Genomic DNA, 26,406 nt, shown 5'->3' on the forward strand with positions numbered 1-26,406 from the left:
GAAGGAAACAACAGGGGGAAATGATTTCCCATTATGTGGCTCTCAGAGGCCTATCAGAGATAATGATGATAGGACATAAACACAGGTCTTCTGTAGGCATGCATCCAGGGAGAAAACCTCCGCTGTCAATAAAGTCAGCATTGCTTTACCTAGCTACCACCCAAGGACAGAGCCACCATCGATTGGCTCAATATGGAGTCAGGGACAGAGGGAGTAAGAGAGAGATCGAGAGAGAGACAGTGATCGAGAGAGAGACAGAGAGAGAGACTGTGATCGAGAGAGAAGGAGAGAGAGAGAGAAATGAACCTGGAGAAGAGCCCCCTAAGCAAGCTGGTCCTGGGGCTCTGATCACAAACACAAACAGACCCCAGAGAGCACCAGGACAGCAACACAATTAGACCCAACCAAATCATGAGAAAACAAAAAGAGAATTACTTGACACATTGGAGAGAATTTACAAAAAAACAGAGCAAACTGGAATGCTATTTGGCCCTAAGCAGAGAGTACACAGTGGCAGAATACCTGACCACTGTGACTGACCCAGAATTAAGGAATTATTTGACTACAGGCAGTTTGGAACTCGGTAGTGAGTGTTGCAACAAAGGACAGATGATTTTTACGCGCTTCGGCACTCGGCGGTCGCGTTCTGTTAGCTTTTGTGTGGCCTACGACTTCGCGGCTGAGCCGCTGTTGCTCCTAGACATTTCCACTTCACAATAACTGCACTTACTGTTGACCGGGGCAGATCTAGCAGGACAGGCATTTGACAATCTGACTCGTTGGAAAATGTGGCATTCGATGACTGTGCACGTTTAAATTCACTCTTCAGTATGGCCATTCACTGCCAATGTTTGTCTATGGAGATTGCATGGCTGTGTGCTCGATTTTGTACACCTGTCAGCAATGGGTGTAGCTGAAAGAGACAAATCCACTAATTTGAAGGGGTGTCCACATACTTTGTATATATAGTGAATTTAAACACCAAGGAAGTCCTCTTACATTTGGGAACTTTAAAGTCCTATTGATCAAACAACCGTGAAAAGGTAGGCTCTCTTTCCCTCAGTTACACATATCAACAACAAGATAAAAAACTAATGCTAGCCAGAGCAAGATGAGCTAAAATCTAAGAAAGAAACATTAGACAAACACTCAAACTTTTTCAGCTAGTTGGTCGTCAAAATTGCACTGATAAACAATGGGGAATTATAGCCTCGTCCTTCTGCAGCTTGCCTTCCAATATGTTTTTCCCAACCAAGCACCCAAGCTAACTGGCTGAAGTTGGCTAGCTTGCTAGCTAGCTACTTCCAGACACAAATGAGAGAACAGCTCACTCTGACCATTTTACTCACTGTAGCAGAGCTGGTTAGGGAGTTTACATGTTATCTAGAGAGTTCTTGACTAACTATTACTTATTTTTGCCTAGGTTTACTGACACAGGTCAAATTCAGTGGGTTTTGCGCATCTGTAAATTCATCAGTTGTTCTGCGCTCTGGTATACTTAGATGAGAGTACTCTGAAATCAGAGTAGATAGCCAGAGTGAATTTGCAAACGCAAGAGATATTCTAACTGGATAACAGTCGTTCAAGTTCTTGCTAGCTAACCAAATGCCACATGCAGCTCTAGCTGTGTATTGCCACTGAAAAAAGATATGAGGGGAAAAAGTTACTCACCCACTCCTCCAATGGCATGAACTGACATCCTCCAGGCAGCTATCTATCTATCTATCTATCTATCTATCTATCTATCTATCTATCTATCTATCTATCTATCTATCTATCTATCTATCTATCTATCTATCTATCTATCTATCTATCTATCTATCTATCTATCTATCTATCTATCTATCTATCTATCTATCTATCTATCTATCTATCTATCTATCTATTAGCTAGCTAGCTAATGTTACTCTGTGTTTTTAGCTTGCTACATAAATAGATATGCTAGCCTATTAGTCACATTATCAGTGACTTGTGGTCATTGCCCTTGCTAGTTTGATTGTATTGACATTCCCAGCCTTAGTTACATTCTTTTGTTTGTGTCCATAATATTGAGTCATTGAAACTAAAACAGTTCATCCCGAATGGAGGCAGCAAACAATGTACCAGGCCAGCTGTGATTTACAACTACCAAGAAATGTATTTGAAATATTATTGGAATCTGTGTGGGTAGCTGAACAGGTAGGATGACTGACAGTGAAGGTGAACAGGAGGTCATGGGTCAGGTGACAGAGGAATGGATGAGACTGAGGCAGGAATCCCTTTAACCATAAAGTGATATATTTACTGGGTAGTCTGTGCTGCATAACAAAGGGAACAGAATAACATGTATCCAATCAAATTCATAATCACAAAGATCAAATCATAACAATCATTCTCATTAACATAATTAAGTAATTCAGCAATTCAGTTCAATAAGAAGTCAATATGAATCGTCATTGAGTCATTTAAGCTCATAACTATTCATCATAATCATGAGAATAATAAAACAAATAATTCAATCCATTATCGGTTATTCAATCTATGATCTCCATCAGTTTGATATCAGAATTGATCAGGTCAGCAAACAATAATGACGTTTCATATTTCATCCTTTCAGGTTTGTCTTCATATGTACATGTAATTTCATTACATATTAACCATATCGATGGCATAATTGGCCTGTGATGATCTGTAGGTCCGTGATCATTGTCCATTTACATTACACAACAAGTTTGAAGCGTGCGCTCCAAGCCGCACTCCGCGGTAATAACTATGAACAATAACTGATGGCCCTCTCTCCCTATCGCAACAGATAGTTCAGATGAAAGGTAACAGATTCGGTGGATTTACATTGATTCATGGATGCACAGAATGTCTGGATTAGAAGAAGTTAAGGAAGAGAAAGCAGCCAGGTTGGGCAATTTCCTCCTTTTAGTGAGTTGAGATCTGTCTGACATTTCCACCTGACCTAATTAAAGCGTCCCTGGCCCAGCTGAGCAAGTAGCCATGAATTGAAGGACGATCCCACCAACTCCATGGGCCTTTTCTACAGTATTGGTGAAATATATGAATCATGCATTGAACTGCATCCATCTATTTTGTCAGCAATGCATTAGTGTACGTCATGGAACGTTGCGTCAAATATAACCTATTTTTAAAACCTTATAAAGTTGGTTTTGTAGCATAAACTGGTAATTTGATATGTTTTACTGATATTATGATTGTCTGTTTGTTTTATATCTGCATAGTACTTAAAATGCTGTCAGTTGTACTTTAAACTTTAGGTCAGTGGTCACCAACCTTTTCAAGTCTAAGATCACATCCCAAGTCCAAATGTAATCCAAGATCTACCACTTGCAAAAAATCACGAAAAAACAAGGCCACAATGTAGTTCCACTTTGACATTCTTTATTTTGTTACCTGTCAGTCACAAGCAAAGTATTAATTTAATTATACAAATAGTATAATCAGAAGTAAGTGCAACTATCATTCAACATTTTATAACCGTCATATTACATTTTTCAATATTTCCACAGGCCTATTACTCATTCAAGATTCATATATAGCCTCAATAATCAGTCAATTACAGGCCCAAGGCAATCATGTACACTACTGTTTCACTTTCCCTTTTTAAACATCATATTTCAAGACACATCAAAATGACAATACTCAAGTAAGTGCAACTAGCATCCAAAATATTATGACAACAGTCACATTCAATTGTTCAAAAATATTTTCACACAAATCACAGCCCTACCACCATTCATTACCTCAATAATCAGTCAATTACAGGCCTAAGCCAATCATGTACAGTACCGTTTCACTTTCAATTTTTGAACAACATACAACACAGATCACATCCTTTTGTAAACAATATAGCCTACAACACATTTCAAACTGGCAATACTCACTCACTCTGATGGCTGTGGATGAGATCCCCTCCTCATACACACACATTCAATGTGATGGCTGTGATTGCACACTATCAGCAAGTGCTCTGTAGTCTGGTTTGATAGATAGTTTGACACAGCAAGTCTGACACTATCTGTGAGATGTCTATTAGTTAGACAAGACCTGTTCTTTGACTTTATTATTTTAATCCGTGAAAAGGCCATCTCACAGAGATATGTTGATCCAAAGTAGGCCTTCACCTTAAGTGCGCAGGATGAAAGGAGGGGAAACTTTTCAGTGTTTACAAGATCCCAAAAATCACTGTCTCTTGATCTTGCAATTCAATTATCTCCATGTCAACTCCGATTGGTAAAGCAAATACTTGCTGGAATTTGGCGGACATCTCCTCAATCTCAATGGGGAGGAAAGGGTTTGAGATAAATGCAACAACGTCCCCTATGTCATTTAACTCCTGAAAACGCCTGTTGAATTCTGATGCCAGTTTCCCAGGTGGGCACATAATTATTGTGGGAGAAAAGCATCTTTGTTTCCTATGTTTTGTGACATTTTCTCTAGATTTGGTAAGTGCACCAGCCTTCCATTCCTTAGCTGAGAGGCCCACACACCCTTGGGCTCGCATTCCATGCCCGGCTCCAAGCCAGCGAGCCGGGCTTCTTACCCATTTAAAGTTTGAGAATAGGTTGAGATCGTTTTGGCCCCAAGACCTCTAATCATTCGCTTTACCAGATAAAACTGCGAGACTTCGAGCGCTAGCTATCCCGAGGGAAACTTCGGAGGGAACCAGCTACTAGATGGTTCGATCAGTCTTTCGCCCCTATACCCAGGTCGGACGGCATTGACTACTTTTAAATGCTAGTAAAACTAAGTGCATGCTCTTCAACCAATTGCTGCCCGCACCCTCCCGCCCGACTAGCATCACTACAATAGTTGGTTCTGACCTAGAATATGTGGACAACTACAAATACCTAGGTGTCTGGTTAGACTGTAAACTCTCCTTCCAGACTCACATTAAGCATCTCCAATCCAAAATTACCCTCACTTCATATCCATCGCCAAACCCACTGGCTCCAGGTCATCTATAAGTTTTTGCTAGGTAAAGCCCCGCCTTATCTCAGCTCACTGGTCACCATAGCAACACCCACCCGTAGCACGCACTCCAGAAGATATATTGCACTGGTCATCCCCATAGCCAACACTTACTTTGGCCGCCTTTGCTTCCAGTTCTCTGCTGCCAATGACTGGAACGAATTGCAAAAATCTCTGAAGATGGAGTCTTATATCTCTCTCTCTAAATTTAAGCATCAGCTGTCTGAGCAGCTTACCGATCACTGTGCCTGTACACAGCCAATCTGTAAATAGCACACCTACCTCACCCCCATATTATTTCTTACCCTCTTGCACCCCAGTATCTCTACTTGCACATCATCATCTGCACATCTATCACTTCATTATTTTTTGCTAAATTGTAATTATTTTCGCCTCTAGGGCCTATTTATTGCCTACCTCCCTACACTTCTACATTTGCACAAACTGTACATAGATTTTTCTACTTTTCTTTTCCTTTGTGTTATTGACTGTACTTTTGTTTATGTGTAACTCTATGTTGTTGTTTTTGTCACACTGCTTTGCTTTATCTTGGCCAGGTCGCAGTTGTAAATGAGAACTTGTTCTCAACTGGCCTATCTGGTTAAATAAAGGGGAAATAAAATATAAAAAATGAATTGACAGCGCTGATCATGTGTGCCACGTCTTTGTCTTTTCCCTGAAGCTCATGGTTGAGCTCGTTCAGTTTTGCTGTTATGTCCGTGAGGAACCTAAGTCTAGCAGCCATGCATCATCAGACAGTTCCTCATGCTCCTCATTTCGTGACTCCTGAAATGATTTGATCTCGGGCAGCAAGTCAACCAATCGCTGCAGTACTTTCCCGCGACTCAACCACCTTACGCAAGCGTGGAGAATTAAGTCACTGTATGTGGCATCAAGCTCATGTAATAATGATTTACACAAGTGGTGCTGAAGTCCTTTTGCGCGAATCGAATTAACAATCATAACGACAAGTGTCATGACATGAGACAAGTCCACTACTTTACTAGCATCCAAGATCGACTTGTCGACCACGGTCAACGGGTTGATGACTCCTGCTTTAGGTCAAGGGTTACTTTGTGTGCTAAACATTAAATGTTTTTCCCAAGGTGAAGCAATAGTTGTACATTTTGATTAGAAAATGCTTAATGGTTGTGTTTTTATATTTTAATGATTGGGACCAACTGGCTTATTATGTCTGAGTTTATGGATTGCTTATCCTTTAACATCATGCTGTGTGTGACTACTGTCTTTCCATTGGCCCTATGCAATGGTGTAGTGGTTCCTGGAGAAGTGGGTATACTCTAATTTTGTCAAAGGTTGCCAAACAGCCCGCCCAGCGAAGGAAAGGCACCCTGTGTGAAAAATGAGTTTTCCTATAGATTTGTCAAATTTTCAATCACACTTTCTGAAGAAAAAAAAGACACAAATTTGATGGTCTAAGTCCACAACAAATCAATCTGATTAGGTGGGCCTGTCATCTCTACAACTCCTGATGCAAACAGCACATGATGACAGTTGCACATCATAAATAGCCTGCTAACCAACACTTCTGACTAAACTTTTTCAATACCTGATTTATATACCGATTGTTGCCTTAGTTAGCATTTACTGGTAGATATAATATGTCTTTCCTACCCTACTGGCTACAGATGCCATTCTTCTGTATGCTGCTCCATGCCAAAACCACTTGAGAGCTGCACACTCTTGAAGCCTGCAGATTATATTCCGCTGAAACTAGGCTATATGCGTGGCACGCCTGTGAATATATTTCACGTGCTTTGCAATTGTGTAGGCTACTTTGTGCATGATTTCTCTATTGTACTCAATAACTGATAAGTCATATACCTCCAATACATTACTTTGATACGCATCAATCGGGATTAAGAAGTTAATGTACGCAATGCCCACTGAAAAAAAGTGGGTATACGGTTTATACCTGCGTATACCCTCCACTACATCACTGGCCCTTTATGTTTTACAAAAAGTGCACTCTCCTACATGAGTGCGCTGGTATTACGGTTACTGTCCTTTCAGAATCACGAACCTGTCACACACTAAAGGTATATAGGTTCACCACTGTGCAAACATGTCTATAATAGTGTCGTGTCTTTGGCTATGCCGGATTAAGTGATATGACATGCTAACTTATAAAATGATTTCTCTGTAATTAATATTACCTGATTAAGCTAATCATGTAAATGTAATTAACTAGAAAGTCGGGGCACCACGGAAGAACGTTTATAGAGCTTTTATCTTCCGAATAAACTCTTAAAATACTTAGTAATATTTTACCTCGATAGCAGTCAATATTAACCCTTGTCTTATTTTCAGTCTCATAATGAAAGTTGTAAGTTCTTGGCTATCTTCACGAACCCTGGCTAACAAGTTGAATCAGCAATACAAAATTGGGTTTAATTATTTATTTACTAAATACCTAACTAATCACACAGAATTACAAATACACAGAATACAATGTCGTCATACAGAAAACGTCCCGGTAGACGGAACAGATATGACGGCTGGTTACACAAAGGAAAGGGGGTTGGGCTTGAATGAAAGAGCGGGAAGATTTAGGAACAGAGAAACAGCAGCTATGCTATCGTAAATACATTATCTTATGCATTCTAAATTACCGCCCATTTGGAAAAGGAAAATGCAATAAATATTTACTCTGAGCTGCGCTTCGGTAGATTGGTCGTAGATGCTGGCCGGGTTGGCCAACAGATCTTCCTGTTACTCTGAAGAATGTCTCTGGTGGTCAATTGGATACGTGGTGGTATCTTCGTCCGTCTGTTAGACTGGATCCGTCGTCCGTCCTTTCCTAGCCCACGTAAGCAGCGGCCGCTGCTAACTCAACGGCTAGGAAGTAGCACTTCTGTAGTGAATAAGCTCAAAGTTCATACCATTCGCCACCAAAGCTCACGCCGAGGTTGGCATAGTTCTGTCCTTGATATGTGTGTCTCCTTCTAACGTGGAGGCTGCAGCCCTCCCGTACGGGAACTACCTGGTTATCTTTTCGTCAAAGGATTATATAGTGGAGAGGGGGAGGGAGGTGTTTCATCGTTTATAACCCCTGTCTCTTCACAGGGTTGGCCACTGATCGAGCAGGGCACTTTCCTTATGAAAACCCAAATCTCTCATTCGGAAGCTAAAATTACATTTCATCTCCTAACAAACATTTTCAATATCAAACATTTCAATTGCATAACAATTCCATGTGACTCTGATAACTAGAGGGTGTATACTTTCTCAGATACAATTTATGTCGTCCTGTCATCAGTCATAATGTCTCAGATGACAACCGAACTGACATACATACTCATTACGTTCCCAAGCATATTTCCAACTGGTTTTATTAACCAAATATGTGGTACCTTTCCACATTTGTTTGATGTTCCCAGACTCTCTATATTTAACACAGGCTATTCAGGTCCTTCAGTAGATTCAGAGAGAGGGGAAGGGGGAAAGGTATTTATGGGGGGGGGGTCATAAACCTTACCCACAGGCCAACGTCATGACAATAGACAAGGCTGTAAAGATATTCATTTCAAAAAAGGAATGTATATTTTTGGTCTGGCGAAGTGGTTTTATGCAGTGACTGAATGGAAGCTAATAATAATGAGTTTTTTACTCCGCTGGTCTCGGCTGATCTCGAGAACAAATTACCAGTCCTCAATGTCCGACACCAAGTCAAGACAGAGTACAAATGTATCCAACACCAACATCTAGACAAGACAGAGACACTCAATATGTGGTCTCCAGACCGGACCCGAGACCGGTGTCAAGTACTAAAACACTAGCTCCCACAATTTTATTACTAGCAATTTCTTTCAGTCATTTGTGTAACTTAAGTACATGTTGAGTGCCCTTCTCTTTAAGCATGCTGAGAGTCTGTTCTTAATTTGTTTACAGAGAAATATAACTGTATCTGGACAAACAAAAAGTTTGTAATACCCTGTTAAGGATAGGGGGCAGTATTTTTGAGGCCGGATGAAAAACGTACCCAAATTAAACTGGTTACTACTCTTGCCCAGAAACTAGAATATGCATATTAGTAGATTATGCATATTATGCATAATAGTAGATTGGGATAGAAAACACTCTGAAGTTTCTTAAACAGTTTGAATGGTGTCTGTGAGTATAACAGAACTCATACGGCAGGCAAAAACCTGAGAAAAATTTAACCAGGAAGTGGATCTGAGAATTGTAGTTCTTCTTTCTAGTCCTTTTCGAAACTACAGTATTTGTGGGGTCACGTTGCACTTCCTAAGGCTTCCATTGGCTGTCAAAAGCCTTCAGAAAGTTGTTTGAGCATTCTCCTGTCACTGGGCAGAGTATAGGAGCTCATTCACTGAGTGGACTGCCTGGGGACAAAGAGATTGGATATGCGCGGTCCCGCGAGCACGCTGTTCCTTCTTTTTCTCCTTGAATGAATACGCTATTGTCCGGTTGGAATGTTATCGCAATTTTACATTAAAAATACCATAAAGATTGATTTTAAACAGCGTTTGACATGCTTCGAAGATTGGTAATGGAACATTTTGACTTTTTGTGTCTTGAATTGCGCTCGCGCATTAGCCTTTGGATAGTGACCTGAACGCACGAACAAAACGGAGGTATTTGGACATAAATATGGATTATTTCAAACAAAAACAACATTTCTTGTGGAAGTAGCAGTCCTGGGAGTGCATTCTGACGAAGATCAGCAAAGGTAAGAGCATATTTATAACACTAATTCTGAGTTTAGGTTGCCCCGAACTTGGCGGGTGTCTGTATAGCTTTCTGTGATGGCGAGCTATGTACTCAGAATATTGAAAAATGTGCTTTCTCCTAAAGCTATTTTAAAATCTGACACAGCGGTTGCATAAAGGAGTACAGTATCTATAATTCTTAAACTAATTGTTATGTATTTTGTCAACGTTTATGATGAGTATTTTTGTAAATTCACCAGAGGTTTTTGGTGGGAATACATTTTCTGAACATCACGCACCAATGTAAAATGCTGTTTTTGGATATAAATATGAACTTGATCAAACAAAACATACATTTATTGTATAATATGATGTCCTAGGAGTGTCATCTGATGAAGATCGTCAAAGGTTGGTGCTGTGTTTTGGGTTTTTGTGACATATATCCTTGTTTGGAAAATGGCTGTGTGGTTATTTTGGTCTATGTACTCTCCTAACATAATCTAATGTGTTGCTTTCGCTGTAAAGCCTTTTTGAAATCAGACAATGTGGTTGCATTAAGGAGAAGTGTATCTTTAAACTGGTGTAAAATCGTCGTATGTTTGAGAAATTGAAATTATTGGATTTTTGAGGTTTTGTATTTCGCACCATGCTGTTCCATTGGATATTGGCTAGGCGTTCCGCTAGCGGAATGTCTCTCCTCAACATTAAGAGTCGACAGCAAGCTGATTGGGCTGCTGTTTAGAACCAGCAAAGGGTGCTTTACCAGTCTTGGGTAGCGGAATTTTCCCTCCAGGTCTAAGGATTAAAACAATCTCCAGACAAAAAATACGTATAATAAATAGAAGTGCCATATAGTCATCAATAGCTTTCCATCTAAGTTGTCAGTACCAGGTGGTTTCTAATTATTGATGGACAACAATAACTGTTGCAAGTTAGAATAGTAGAATACACAAGGTGCAATTTCAAAATTTGGTTGTGCAGTTTTTCTCTTGTTATGTCAGTCACTGACAGTCTGTCACTTAGTCCGTGTCATTTTTTAGATAGCTGCCCACTAAACTAATTTAGCAATCTAAACATGTTATCATGGTCGATTTACCGGGTGGGTTTTGAGGGAGGGTTGTTTTTTTGGGAAATTGATCTGAGTGCCTTTATGAAATTGTTGCCCATCCCTACTCTAAACCAAACAGCTTTTAATTTCCTTATCAGTCCACTAGGCCTTAACCTGTTAGGGCTAGGGGGCAGTATTTACACCGCCGGATAAAAAACGTACCCGATTTAATCTGGTTACCACTCCTACCCAGTAACTAGAATATGCATATACTTATTACATATGGATAGAAAACACCCTAAAGTTTCTAAAACTGTTTGAATGGTGTCTGTGAGTATAACAGAACTCATTTGGCAGGCAAAAACCTGAGAAGGTTTCATGCAGGAAGTGGCCTGTCTGACAAGGTGTTGTTGATCTTGCTTCTGTTTATTGAAGAGTCAGGATCTTAGCTGTAACGTGACATTTCCTACGGCTCCAATAGGCTCTCAGAGCCCGGGAAAAACCTGAACGATGACGAGGCAGCCTCAGGCTGAAACACATAATCGCCTTTGCCAAGTGGCCCATCAGAGGACAATGGAATTAGGCGCGTGCCCGATTCGACCCAGTGATATATTTTCCTTCGGCTGTTTATCTAATTGCAGATTCCCGGTCGGAATATTATCGCTTTTTTACGAGAAAAATGGCATAAAAATTGATTTTAAACAGCGGTTGACATGCTTCGAAGTACGGTAATGAAATATTTAGAAATCTTTTGTCACGAAATGCGCCGTGCGCGCGACCGTTATTTACCATTGGGATAGTGTCTAGAACGCACGAACAAAACGTCGCTGTTGGAACATAACTATGGATTATTTTGGACCAAACCTACATTTGTTATTGAAGTAGAAGTCCTGGGAGTGCATTCTGACGAAGAACAGGAAAGGTAAGACCATTTTTCTTATAGTAAATCTGATATTGGTGAGTGCTAAACCTGCTGGGTGTCTACATAGCTAGCCCTGTGATGCCGGGCTATGTACTTAGAATATTGCAAAATGTGCTTTCACCGAAAAGCTATTTTAAAATCGGACATATCGAGTGCATAGAGGAGTAATGTATCTATAATTCTTAAAATAATTGTTATGCTTTTTGTGAACGTTTATCGTGAGTAATTTAGTAAATTGTTAGTAAATTCGCCGGAAGTTTGCGGGGGGTATGCTAGTTCTGAACGTCACATGCTAATGTAAAAAGCTGTTTTTTGATATAAATATGAACTTGATTGAACAAAACATGCATGTATTGTATAACATAATGTCCTAGGTGTGTCATCTGATGACGATCATCAAAGGTTAGTGCTGCATTTAGCTGTCTTCTGGGTTTTTGTGACATTATATGCTAGCTTGAAAAATGGGTGTCTGATTATTTCTGGCTTGGTACTCTGCTTACATAATCGAATGTTTTGCTTTCGTTGTAAAGCCTTTTTGAAATCGGACAGTGTGGTTAGATTAACGAGAGTCTTGTCTTTAAATAGCTGTAAAATAGTCATATGTTTGAGAAATTGAAGTAATAGGATTTTTAAGGTATTTGAAAATCGCGCCACAGGATTCAACTGGCTGTTTTGTAGGTGGGACAAATTCGTCCCGCCTGCCCCATAGAGGTTAACAGTTCAAACAGTTTCTTGACAGGTGCATGCTTATGAATAACTGGAAGAAACCATTTTTTTATGCGTCACATGCAGCATCTTGATACTCCTCATCAGACCAACAAATATTTTTTGTATCTTCAACATAGAAATCAGTACAAAACGTTTTGTATGACCTCTATTGCATTATTTTAGGCCCAGATTTTGGAACTTTGGCTTTACTAGATATCTGACTCATTTTAGGAAACTAGGTGTATGTCGCGGGTCACTACTTCACAGGAGAGCCATTTGAAAGTAAACATTTTTGTTTTATCAAAATGCGTTTTTTTGGCATAAATGCCATCTGTAACGTGAACTTTCATGTGCCTTAATAACAAACTTATATGCCATCTGTAAATACAAATAAAATTGTTAAATTACGAACCTAGTTAGTTTAACCACGGAAAAAGTCAGCAACCTTCCCGATAGCCATGATTGGCTGAGATAATGAGTGGGCTGGACATAACGAGAGATGAGTTCAGATTGGTCTGTCATGTAGTGCGATTCTGTCTATTTGAAATGGTAGGTATGTCTAAGTCATCCTGTCTAACATGGCTTTTTAAAAATATATATTGCATAGTAGAACTGCAAGTGTTGCTCTCCCCTTTCTTGAGGACCGAGTTTTGAAAATCAGTGGAATTGGAGTATGATAGCTAAGGATATGGAGAAAACGTCTGTCTCTGGATTACATCATCAAACTAAGGGCAACCATAGCATCCATGACAGGGAGAAGCATCCATCCATGATGTATACGGGTAACATTTATATTTAAGTCATTTAGCAGACGCTCTTATCCAGAGCGACTTACAAATTGGTAAGAGAGTCTATCTAGCTAAATTTTCAGATATTACACATTTTCACAAGGTAATTTTCATTAAAGTTAAAGTGTACTGTTAGCTAGCTAGCTAATGTTAGCTGGCTGGCTCGCTAGCTAACGTTATGTGTTGATCTGTGTCGTAATATTATTTGTATCTCAGAGCCATTTGCTTTGCTAGTTATAGCCTAATGTTAGCTAGTTAACATTGAACCTGGTTGGTTAGCTATCTGCAGATTCATGCAGGGTAGTATCGTCATGAGTTGGGAGTTGATTGAGTTGATTCATTGTTTAGCTAGCCAGATACAGTTGAAGTCGGAAGTTTACATACACTTAGGTTGGAGTCATTCAAACTTGTTTTTCAACCACTTGGCAAGTCGGTTAGGACATCTATTTTGTGCATAACACAAGTCATTTTTCCAACAATTGTTTACAGACAGATTATTTCACGTATAATTCACTGTATCACAATTCCAGTGGGTCAGAAGTTTACATACTCTAAGTTGACTGCCTTTAACCAGCTTGGGAAATTCCAGAAAATGATGTCATGCTTTAGAAGCTTCTGATTGGCTAATTGACATAATTTGAGTCAATTGGAGGTGTACCTGTGGATGTATTTCAAGGCCTACCTTCAAACTCAGTGCCTCTTTGCTTGACATCATGGGAAAATACAATTGAAAAATTGTGTCATCAGCAAACTTAATGACAGTGTTGGAGTCGTGCCTGGCTGTGCAGTCATGAGTGAACAAGGAGTACAAGAGTGGACTGATCACTACCCCTGAGGGGCCCCCGTGTTGAGGATCAGCGTAGCGGATGTGTTGTTACCTACCCTTACCACCTGGGGGCGGCCTGTCAGGAAGTCCAGGATCCATTTGCAGAGGGAGGTGTTTAGTCCCAGGGTCCTTAGTGATGAGCTTTGAGGGCACTATGGTGTTGAACGCTGAGCTGTAGTCAATGAATAGCATTCTCACATAGGTGTTAATTTTGTCCAGGTGTGAAAGAGCAGTGTGGAGTCCAATAGAGATTGCATCATCTGTGAATCTGTTGGGGTGGTATGCAAATTGGAGTGGGTCTGGGGTTTCTGGGATAATGGTGTTGATGTGAGCCATGACCAGTCTTTCAAAGCATTTCATGGCTACAGATGTGAGTGCTACGAGTCGGTACTCATTTAAGCAGGTCATTTATGAGATCCTCTGTAACACCGTACCCAAACCGGCTGCACGCGTGCGCTATCGTGTGCCATCGTGCGCAAATTGATTTTGTCCCCCAACACCAAATGTGATCATGACACGCAGGTTAAAATATCAAAACAAACTCTGATCCAATTATATTAATTTCGGGACAGGTCGAAAAGCATTAACAATTTATGGCAATTTAGCTAGCTTGCAGTTGCTAGCTAATTTGTCCTATTTAGCTAGCTTGCTGTTGCTAGCTAATTTGTCCTGGGATATAAACGTTGAGTTGTTATTTTACCTGAAATGCACAAGGTCCTCTACTCCTACAATTAATCCACACTAAAATGGTAAACCGAATCATTTCTAGTCATCTCTGCTCCTTCCAGGCTTTTTCTTCTTTGGAATTTATATGGCGATTGGCATCTCAGTTACCACGATGACCGACCGAACTCAGTTCATCTTACAATCACCCATGTGGGTATAACCAATGAGGAGATGGCACATGGGTATTTCCTTCTATAAACCAATGAGGAGATGGGGAGAGGCACCACATTCACCATCGCCAATAGAACTGACTTCTATTTTAGCCTGTTGGCGCGTGTGAGCAGTGTGGGTGCAATAATTGAATAACATGTATGTTTAAATGTATTTTGCAACACACGTGACGCGAGCGGTTTGGTCATCATGTAAGCTTTACAAGAATATGGCTCTGAACATATACAGCAACACCTTCACCATAGGCATTCCTGTCTCTTCTGTAGATGTTATATCCCTCTATTGCTACTGCTGTATCATCTAAAGAATCCCTCTTGCCTTCCAAAGAATAATTCAAGAACCCTTTCCTCCAAAAATAGTTCTTAGGATGTTAAAGGTTCCAGGTAGAACCCTTTACCTTACAAAGAACCATTGTCTTCCAAAAAGGAATCTTCGGATCAAAGCAGTTCTTGGTAGATCCCCGTTCCTCCTCAAAGAACCCTTTGGAACAATTTTTTGTAAGAGTGCATACCTTACTTCATTGTTAAAACCTGTTAAGGATAGGGGGCAGTATTTTCACGTTCGGTTGAAAAATGTGCCCAAATTAAACTGCCTGCTTCTCAGACTCAGAAGGCAGGATATGCATAGTATTAGAAAATCTGGATAGAAAACACTCTGAAGTTTCTAAAACTGTTTGAATGATGTCTGTCAGTATAACAGAACTCATATGGCAGGCAAAAACCTGACAAAAATCCAACGAGGAAGTGGGAAATCTGAAAATTGTAGTTTTTCTTTTGAATCCCTATCGAAACTACAGTGTCTGTGGGGTCACGTTGCACTTCCTAAGGCTTCCATTGGCTGTCACCAGCCTTTAGAAACTTGTTTCATCCATCTCCTGTTACTGGGCAGAGAATAGGAGCTCAGTCAATCAGTGGACTGCCTGAGGACAAAGGACTTGGTTATGTGCGAGCACGCGAGCGCACCGTTCCTTCTTTTTCTTCTGGAATGAATACGCCATTGTCCGGTTGGAATATTATCTACGTTTTATGTTAACCTGTTAGGGCTAGGGGGCAGCATTGACACGGCTGGATAAAAAACATACCCGATTTAATCTGGTTACCACTCCTACTCAGTAACTAGAATATGCATATACTTATTACATATGGATAGAAAACACCCTAAATTTTCTAAAACTGTTTGAATGGTGTCTGTGAGTATAACAGAACTCAAATGGCAGGTCAAAACCTGAGAGATTCCTTTACAGGAAGTGGCCTGTCTGACCATTTGTTGAACTTCTTTTCCATCTCTATCATTTACTAAGGATCTCTGCTCTAACGTGACACTTCCCACGTCTTCCATAGGCTCTCAGAGCCCGGGAAAAAACAGAATGTCGTCATTCCAGCCCCAGGCTGAAACACATTATCGCCTTTCTCAAGTGGCCCATCAAGAGACACTAGCTTATGCGCATGACCCCGACCGCCCCCGCCTTTGGGATTTTTTCCTCTGTTTGCCGAAAAGGAGATTCCCTGTCGGAATATTATCGCTTTTCTACGAGAAAAATGACGTAAAAATTGATTTTAAACAGCGGTTGACATGCTTCGACGTACGGTAATGGAATACTTTGAATTTTATTGTCAGGAATTGCGCCAAGCGCGTGACACTTCTTTACTATTTCGGATAGTGTCTGGAACGCATACGAACAAAACGCCGCTATTCGGATATAACGATGGATTATTTTGGACCAAACCAACATTTGTTATTGAAGTAGCTGTCCTGGGTGTGTATTCTGACGAAGACAACAAAAGGTAATGACATTTTTATAATAGTAAATATGATTATGGTGAGTGCTAAACTTGCCGGGTGTCTAAATAAGCGAGCCCGTGATGCCTGGGCTATGTACTTAGAATATTGCAAAATGTGCTTTCACCAAAAAGCTATTTTAAAATCGGACATATCGAGTGCATAGAGGAGGTCTGTATCTATAATTCTTAAAATAATTGTTATGCTTTTTGTGAACGTTTATCGTGAGTAATTTAGTAAAATGTTAGCGAATTCCCCGGAAGTTTGCGGGGGGTATGCTAGTTCTGAACGTCACATGCTAATGTAAAAAGCTGGTTTTTGATATAAATATGAACTTGATTGAACAAAACATGCATGTATTGTATAACATAATGTCCTAGGGTTGTCATCTGATGAAGATCATCAAAGGTGAGTGCTGCATTTAGCTGTCTTCTGGGTTTTGGTGACATTATATGCTGGCTTGAAAAATGGGTGTCTGATTATTTCTGGCTTGGTACTCTGCTGACATAATCTAATGTTTTGCTTTCGTTGTAAAGCCTTTTTGAAATCGGACAGTGTGGTTAGATTAACGAGAGTCTTATCTTTAAATGGCTGTAAAATAGTCATATGTTTGAGAAATTGAAGTAATAGGATTTTTAAGGTTTTGAAAATCGCGCCACAGGATAGCCGTGGCTGTTACGTAGGTGGGACGAATTCGTCCCGCCTAGCCTAGAGAGGTTAAAAATACCCTAAGGATTGATTGTAAACAACGTTTGACATGTTTCTATGAACGGTAATGGAATATTTTGACTTTTCGTGTCTGGATTTATGCTCGCGCATTATGCCTTTGGATAGTGATCTGAACGCGGGGATGGCTAACTCTCTTCACTGAGTTTGCTAGATCTGCTTTTAGTTTTTATCACCTTACATGTGTAATGATATCCAAAGCGTTTTAAAATTTGAGGAATAGGTTCCTCAAGGGTACATTTCTACTGAAGAAGAAATTTGTACATGATATTAAAAGAAAAGGACTGGTCAAACCCTAGCATAGATAGCAACCAAACAACAACATCCATTGGACTAAGGACTGCTAGTTCCTATGACATTCCAATTGGCCTTTGCGACATCAGCTTCTGTACACACTTAGAAAAAAAGGGTTCCAAAATGGTTTTCTGCTGTCCCCAAAGGATAACTATTTTTGGTTCCAGGGAGAACCTTTTATAGTTCCACATAGAACCATTTGGGGTTCTATGTAGAGCCCTCTGTGGAAAGGATCCTAAATGGAACACAAAAGGGTTCTCAGTAAGTCTTAAGGATAATATGAATATAGAAAGTGCTTACCATATGGAGTGACTATGGCAGAAGTCCAGCGCAGAGATGATCTGTCTGAAGAACTTCCTGGCCTCCTTGGGTGTTAACCGTCCCTTCTTTACCAGGTAGTCAAAGAGCTCTCCCCCTGAGACGTGCTCTAACACCAGATATCTGGGAGATGGGGGGGCAGAGAAATTAGAAAGATTAATGAAATAAGTGAGTCTGAAAAAGTAAGAGGGAAGAAAGAAGGAAAGAAAGAAGAAATTGAGAAGAGAGAGAGAGAGAATTAAGAAGAGGGGGCTTTTTTAAACATCACACTTGAGAGACATCCAAAGGATCAATGTTTTCCTCTGGGACACTTTTCAAAGAAAACAGAAAGGAAAACGCCACACACTGCTGCTCATGCTCACAGGAGATACAGTGGGGGAAAAAAGTATTTGATCCCCTGCTGATTTTGTACGTTTGCCCAATTACGAAGAAATTATCAGTCTATAATTTTAATGGTAGGTTTATATGAACAGTGAGAGACAGAATAACAACAAAAAAATCCAGAAAAACGCATGTCAAAAATGTTATAAAATGATTTGCATTTTAATGAGGGAAATAAGTATTTGACCCCTCTGCAAAACATGACTTAGTACTTGGTGGCAAAACTCTTGTTGGCAATCACAGAGGTCAGACGTTTCTTGTAGTTGGCCACCAGGTTTGCACACATCTCAGGAGGGATTTTGTCCCACTCCTCTTTGCAGATCTTCTCCAAGTCATTAAGGTTTCAAGGCTGACGTTTGGCAACTCGAACCTTCAGCTCCCTCCACAGATTTTCTATTGGATTAAGGTCTGGAGACTGGCTAGGCCACTCCAGGACCTTAATGTGCTTCTTATTGAGCTACTCCTTTGTTGCCTTGGCCGTGTGTTTTGGGTCATTGTCATGCTGGAATACCCATCCACGACCCAATTTCAATGCCCTGGCTGAGGGAAGGAGGTTCTCACCCAAGATTTGACAGTACATGGCCCTGTCAAATGATGCAGTGAAGTTGTCCTGTCCCCTGAGCAGAAAAACACCCCCAAAGCATAATGTTTCCACCTCCATGTTTGACGGTGGAGATGGTGTTCTTGGGCTCATAGGCAGCATTCCTCCTCCTCCAAACACGGTGAGTTAAGTTGATGCCCAAGAGCTCCATTTTGGTCTCATCTGACCACAACACTTTCACTAGTTGTCCTCTGAATCATTCAATGTTCATTGGCAAACTTCAGACGGACATGTATATGTATTCTTGAGCAGGGGGACCTTGCGGGCGCTGCAGGATTTCAGTCCTTCACGGCGTAGTGTGTTACCAATTGTTTTCTTGGTGACAATGGTCCCAACTGCCTTGAGACCATTGACAAGATCCTCCCGTGTAGTTCTAGGTGAGATCTTGCATGGAGCCCCAGGCCGAGGGATATTGACAGTTATTTTGTGTTTCTTTCGTTCGCGAATAATCGTACCAAATGTAGTCACCTTCTCACCAAGCTGCTTGGCAATGGTCTTGTAGCCCATTCCAGCCTTGTGTAGGTCTACAATCTTGTCCCTGACATTCTTGGAGAGCTCTTTGGTCTTGGCCATGGTGGAGAGTTTGTAATCTGATTGATCGATTGCTTCTGTGGACATGTGTCTTTTTACCGGTAACAAGCTGCGGTTAGAAGCACTCCCTTTAAGAGTGTGCTCCTAATCTCAGCTCGTTACCTGTATAAAAGACACCTGGGAGCCAGAAATCTTTCTGATTGAGAGGGGGTCAAATACTTATTTCCCTCATTAAAATGCAAATAAATTTATAACATTTTTGACATGTGTTTTTCTGGATATTTTTGTTGTTATTCTGTCTCTCACTGTTCAAATAATAATAATGCCATTAAAATTATAGACTGATCCTTTCTTTATCAGTGGGCAAACATACAAAATCATCAGGGGATCAAATACTTTTTCCCCCCACTGTAATCAGACTACTTGCATTTCCCCCCATCTTTTAAACTGCTGCTACTCTCTGTTATTATCTATACATAGTGTATATAGCCTCACATTCTTATTTTACTGCGGCTCTTCAATTATTTGTTATTTTTATTGCTATGTATTTCTTATTCTTATTTTTTGTATTGTTTTTAACTTATTCAGGAGAATGTCAGGCCATCCGTCTGTGAGCTGAAGCTGAAGCACAGCTGGATCATGCAGCAAGACAATGATCCAAAACACACAATCAAGTCTACATGAAAATGGTTCAAATGAAACAAATTTGAAGTTTTGGAAGTCCAGACCTAATTCCAATTGAGATGTTGTGGCAGGACTTGAAACGAGCAGTTGAAAACCCACAAATGTCGCTGAGTTAAAGCAGTTCCGCATGTAAGACTTGGGCTCTCGAGTGGCGCAGCGGTCAAAGGCACTGCATCTCAGTGCAAGAGGCATCACTGCAGTCCCTGGTTTGAATTCAAACTTCATCACATCTGGCCGTGATTGGGAGTCCCATAGGGCTGTGCACAATTGGCCGGGGTAGTCTGTCATTGTAGATAAGAATTTGTTCTTAACTGACTTGCCAAGTTAAATTTAAACAATTATGGGAAAAAAGACTCCGCCAAAATTCCTCCACAGCGATGTGAGAGACTGATCAACAACTACAAGAAGCATTTGGTTGCAGTCATTGCAGCTAAAGGTGGCCAACCAGTTATTGAGTGTAAGGAGGCAAATACTTTTACAAACAAGGGAATTGGGTGTTGCATAACTAAGGATCCGCCCCTTATTTTCAATTTTTGGCCGAAAATGACATACCCAAATCTAACTGCCTGTAGCTCAGGCCCTGAAGCAAGGATATGCATATTTTGGTTCCATTTGAAAGGAAACACTTTGAAGTTTTTGGAAACATGAAAAGAATGTAGGAGAATATAACACATTAGATCTGGTAAAAGAAAATACAAAGAAAAAAACAGACTTTCTTCTGTATGTTTTTTGTACCATCATCTTTGAAATACAAGCGAAAGGCTGTATTATTCCAGCCCAGTTGCAATGTAGATTTTGGGCACTAGATGGCACCAGTGTATGTGCAAAATTTTAGACTGATACAATGAACCATTGCATTTCTGTTTAACATTTTGTATCAAGACTGCCCAAATGTGCCTAATTTGTGCCTAATAGGGTGACATTTAGACACAAGAGCATTAGTGAGGTCGGTCACTGATGTTGGGTGATTAGGTCTGGCTAGCAGTCAGCGTTCCAATTTATCCCAAAGGTATTCAATGGAGCTGAGGTCACGGCTCTGTGCAGGCCAGTCAAGTTCTTCCACACCGATCGCTACAAACCATTTCTGTATGGACCTCGCTTTGTGCATGAGGGCATTGTCATACTGAAACAGGGAAAGGGCCTTCCCCAAACTGTTTCCACAAAGTTGGAAGCATTGAATCATCTAGAATGTCATTGTATGCTGTAGTGTTAAGATTTCCCTTCACTGGAAGTAAGGGACCAAGCCTGAACCACGACACTTTACAGTTGGCACTACGCATTTAGGCAGGTAGCGTTCCCCTGGCATCATTTGTCTGTCGTGCTGCCAGATGGTGAAGTGTGATTCATCACTCCAGAGAAGACGTTTCCACTGCTCCAGAGTCCAATGGTGTCAAGCTTTACACCACTCAAGCCGGCGGTTGGCATTGCGCATGGTGATCTTAGGATTGTGTGAGGCTACTCGGCCATGGAAACCCATTTCATGAAACTTCCAACAAACAGTTATTGTGCTGACATTGCTTCCAGTGCCAGTTTGGAAGTTGGTACTGAGTGTTGCAACTGAGGACAGATGATTTTTACGTACTACATGCTTCAGCCGTTCCGTTCTGTGAGCTTGTGTGGCCTGCCACTTCGCGGCTGAGCCATTGTTTCTTCTAGTCGTTTCCACTTCACAACAACAGCACTTACAGTTGACTAGGGCAGCTCTAGCAGGGCAGAAATTTTACAAACTGACCTGTTGGAAAGGTGGCATCCTATGATGGTGCCATGTTGAAAGTCACTGAGATCCTCAGTAAGGCCATTCTACTGCCAATGTTTCTCTATGGAGATTGCATGGCTGTGTGCTCGATTTTATACACCTGTCAGCAATGGGGGTGGCTAAAATATCAGAATCCACTAATTCGAAAGGGTCTCCACATACTTTTGTATATATAGTTAAAGTTTATATTTTTATTATTTGTTAACTCAGATTAGGTATTACGTATTAGGTTGAAGATCTGATAACATTCAGTATCAAAAATACGCAAAAATATAGAAAATCACAAAGGGGGCAAATACTTTTTCACGGCACTGTATGCTTATATCAAAATATGACAAATTATATTACATTAACATGTAGAATATGATGTATAAATACTCTGTGTAGTCCTACTTGGCCTTTAAGGCCTATAGAGGATTTATTCAATCTGGTGGAGTAAGCAATGGCTGTGTCCGAAATGGCACCCTATTCCCTACATTTTGTGCACAACTGAGTCCTATTGGTCCTGGTTAAAAGTAGTGCACTGTATAGGGAATAGGGTGCCATTTCGGACTTATATGAGTCCTCTGGAGAATACAGCTACAGCACCAGATTGATGGACCTGCCACTCACCATAGCTAATATTAGATTATGTGTGTGTGTGGTGTGTGTGTACGTGTTTGTCTGTGCATGCACATGTTTGGATGCATGGGTGTATGTGTGTGTGTGTGTGTGTGTGTGTGTGTGTGTCTTGCTGGACCAGACTGATGAGGGTGTCACTCTCCATGGCTAATGTTCGCTAATTCAGTGCCGTCATTGACTGTGTCGTAAATGGTACTCTTTTCTTTATTTAGACCACTTATTTTCACCAGGGCTTGTAGAGTTCTGGTCAAAAGTAATGCACTGTATAGGGAATAGGGTGCCATTTGTGAGGCAGACTCTAAGCCTGTCGTAGTGTTTACATAATAGAGGGTTTCTGGCCCTATTAGCAAACTCAAACGAGCATGAATAAACGACTAGCTTCACACTAATGGGCCATCTACCCTTCTGTCACATTTAGTGTTGCCTGTAACCAATCAGATGGTTCGATTTGATCTCTGAGGGCGGAGCCTAACAGAAAGGGTTAGCCCTAATTGGCTGTTTGGCTGTCAAGCTCAGAGGGTTTGATGTTGTTGACTATCACGTGTTGGGGGAGACATACAGTTAATATCATTCGCTGTCATAATATCCAATATTATTACAGATGACTGGGACCGACACAATGGCTGGTGAAACAGGAAGTAGTCCCTGACTCTTAAGGATGAAGAGGTGTATCATGGTGTATCATTGTATCATGTGAAGGGGTATATAATTTCTGTTATCTTCAATATTACAATACCAATCCAATTACGGATTGGACGCTAAGTAGACTTCAGATGCTAATACCCTCCCCCATGTAGGAACATAACAATTTGATTGAATTCATAGAGGCGATAACGATACTCACAAGTATTTCTTATTTTCGTAGACGTCGTGCAGCTTTAAAACGTGAGGATGTTCTATGAGCTTCAGAATCGCTATTTCCCGCTCAACCTGTAAGAGAAAAACAAAACACGGACACAGAAAAACTAGTTTATCATCCTCAAACCTATACAGGGGACTGACAACTGAGCACACAGGCTTCAGGGGTATGCTACAGTTTGTTAACCTGTTGGGTCTAGGGGGCAGCATTTGCACGTCTGGATAAAAAAAATGTACCCGATTTAATCTGGTTACTAATCCTACCCAGTAACTAGAATATGCATATACTTATTATATATGGATAGAAAACACTCTAAAGTTTCTAAAACTGTTTGAATGGTGTCTGTGAGTATAACAGAACTCATTTGGCAGGCAAAACCCTGAGACATTTTCTGACAGGAAGTGGATACCTGATGTGTTGTATTGACTTTAAACCTATCCCATTGAAAAACACAGGGGCTTAGGAATATTTTGGCACTTCCTATTGCTTCCACTAGATGTCACCAGCCTTTACAAAGTGTTTTGAGTCTTCTGGAGGGAGATCTGACCGAACAAGAGCCATGGAACGATGATGTCCCATTAGACACCTGGCGCGCGAGTTCATGTTGGGTACCCTCGTTCCAATACGTTATAAAAGAGTATGCATTCGTCCACCTTGAATATTATTCATGTTCTGGTTAAAAAGGCCCTAATGATTTATGCTATACAACGTTTGACATGTTTGAACGAACGGAAATATATTTTTTCCCCTCGTTCATGACGAGAAGTCCGGCTGGCTTACATCATGTGCTAACGAGACGGAGATTTTTGGACATAAATGATGAGCTTTTTTGAACAAAACTACATTCGTTATGGACCTGTGATACCTGGAAGTGACATCTGATGAAGAGAATCAAAGGTAATGGATTATTTACATAGTATTTTCGATTTTAGATCTCCCCAACATGACGTCTAGTCTGTATCGCAACTCGTATTTTTCCGGTGCCCAGTGCTCAGATTATTGCAAAGTGTGATTTCCCAGTAAGGTTATTTTTAAATCTGGCAAGTTGATTGCGTTCAAGAGATGTAAATCTATAATTCTTTAAATGACAATATAATATTTTACCAATGTTTTCTAATTTTAATTATTTAATTTGTGACGCTGACTTGACTGCCGGTTATTGGAGGGAAACGATTTCCTCAACATCAATGCCATAGTAAAACGCTGTTTTTGGATATAAATATGAACTTGATAGAACTAAAAATGCATGCATTGTCTAACATAATGTCCTAGGAGTGTCATCTGATGGAGATTGTAAAAGGTTAGTGCATCATTTTAGCTGGTTTTATGGTTTTGGTGACCCGGGCTTTGAATTGACAAAACATTACACACAACTCTTGTAAATGTACTGTCCTAACATACTCTAAATTTATGCTTTCGCCGTAAAACCTTTTTGAAATCGTAAAACGTGGTTAGATTAAGGAGATGTTTATCTTTCAAAGGGTGTAAAATAGTTGTATGTTTGAAAAATTTGAATTTTGACATTTATTTGGATTCAAATTTGCCGCTCTTGAAATGCACCTGCTGTTGATGGAGTGCACCACGGGTGGCACGCTAGCGTCCCACCTAGCCCATAGAGGTTAAGGTAAATGTAAATGTAAACACCATAGTGCCCTCATAGCTCATCAATAAGCTAAGGACCCTGGGACTAAACACCTCCCTCTGCAACTGGATCCTGGACTTCCTGACAGGCCGCCCCCAGGTGGTAAGGGTAGGTAACAACACATCTGCCACGCTGATCCTGAACACAGGGGCCCCTCAGGGGTGCGTGCACAGCCCCCTCCTGTACTCACTGTTCACTCATGACTGCACGGCCAGGCACAACTCCAACACCATCATTACATTTGCTGATGACTCAACGGTGGTAGGCCTGATCACCGACAACAACGAGACAGCCTATAGGGAGGAGGTCAGAGACCTGGCCCTGTCTTGCCAGGACAACAACCTCTCCCTCAACGTGATCAAGACAAAGGAGATGATTGTGGACTACAGGAAAAAGAGGACCGAGCACGCCTCCAATGTCATCGATGGAGCTGCAGTGGAGCAGGATGAGAGCTTCTAGTTCCACATCACCAACAAACTAACATGGTTCAAGCACAACATGACAGTCGTGAAGCAGGCACAATAAAACCTATTCCCCTTCAGGAGACTGAAAAGATTTGGCATGGGTCCTCAGATCCTCAAAAGGTTCTACAGCGTCCTGACTGGTTGCATCACTGCCTGGTATGGCAACTGCACGGCCTCTGACCGCAAGGCACTACAGAGGCTAGTGCGAACGGCCCAGTACATCACTGGGGCCAAGCATCCTGCCATCCAGGACCTCTATACCAGGCGGTGTCAGAGGAAGGCCCTAAAAATTGTCAAAGACTCCAGCCACACTAGTCATAGACTGTTCTCCCTGCTACCACACGTCAAGCTGCACTGGAGCGCCAAGTCTAGGTCCAAGAGGTTTCTAAACAGCTTCTTTCCCCAAGCCATAAGACTCCTCAACATCTAGTCAAATCACTACCCTGACTATTCGCATTGCCCCCCCCCTCCACACCACTGTCACTCTCTGTTGTCATCTATACATAGTCACTTTAATTAACTCTACCTACATGTACATACTACCTCAACTAACAGGTGCCCCCGCACATTGACTCTGTACCGGCACCCCTGTATATATTGTTATTTTTTACAGCTGGTCTTTAATTACTTTTTACTTTTATCTCTTATTCTTATCCAAATTTTTTGAAACGGCACTGTCGGTTAAGGGCTCGTAAGTAAGCATTTCACTGTAAGGTCTACACCTGTTGTATTTGGCACGTGACTAATACAATTTGATTTGATTTGAAATAGGGCTATCTTCTGTATACCAAATCTACCTTGTCACAACACAACTGATTGGCTCAAACACATTAAGAAGGAAAGATATTACACAATGAACTGTTAACAAGGCACACCTGTTAATTTAAATGCAT

At 40.8% G+C, this 26,406-nt stretch overlaps 1 protein-coding gene across 1 annotated transcript in view; it reads right to left on the minus strand.

The window, feature by feature from the left end:
• Nucleotides 1–26,406, minus strand: part of brsk2a (BR serine/threonine kinase 2a) — a 567,398-nt gene that overhangs the window by 132,589 nt on the left and 408,403 nt on the right. Inside the window, 2 exon segments of the mRNA XM_045688027.1 lie at nucleotides 17,957–18,097; nucleotides 23,393–23,478. Of these exon segments, the coding sequence (XP_045543983.1) occupies nucleotides 17,957–18,097; nucleotides 23,393–23,478 (227 nt within the window).

This window comes from Salmo salar, chromosome ssa10, assembly GCF_905237065.1.
Source record: "Salmo salar chromosome ssa10, Ssal_v3.1, whole genome shotgun sequence".
Taxonomy (NCBI): domain Eukaryota; kingdom Metazoa; phylum Chordata; class Actinopteri; order Salmoniformes; family Salmonidae; genus Salmo; species Salmo salar.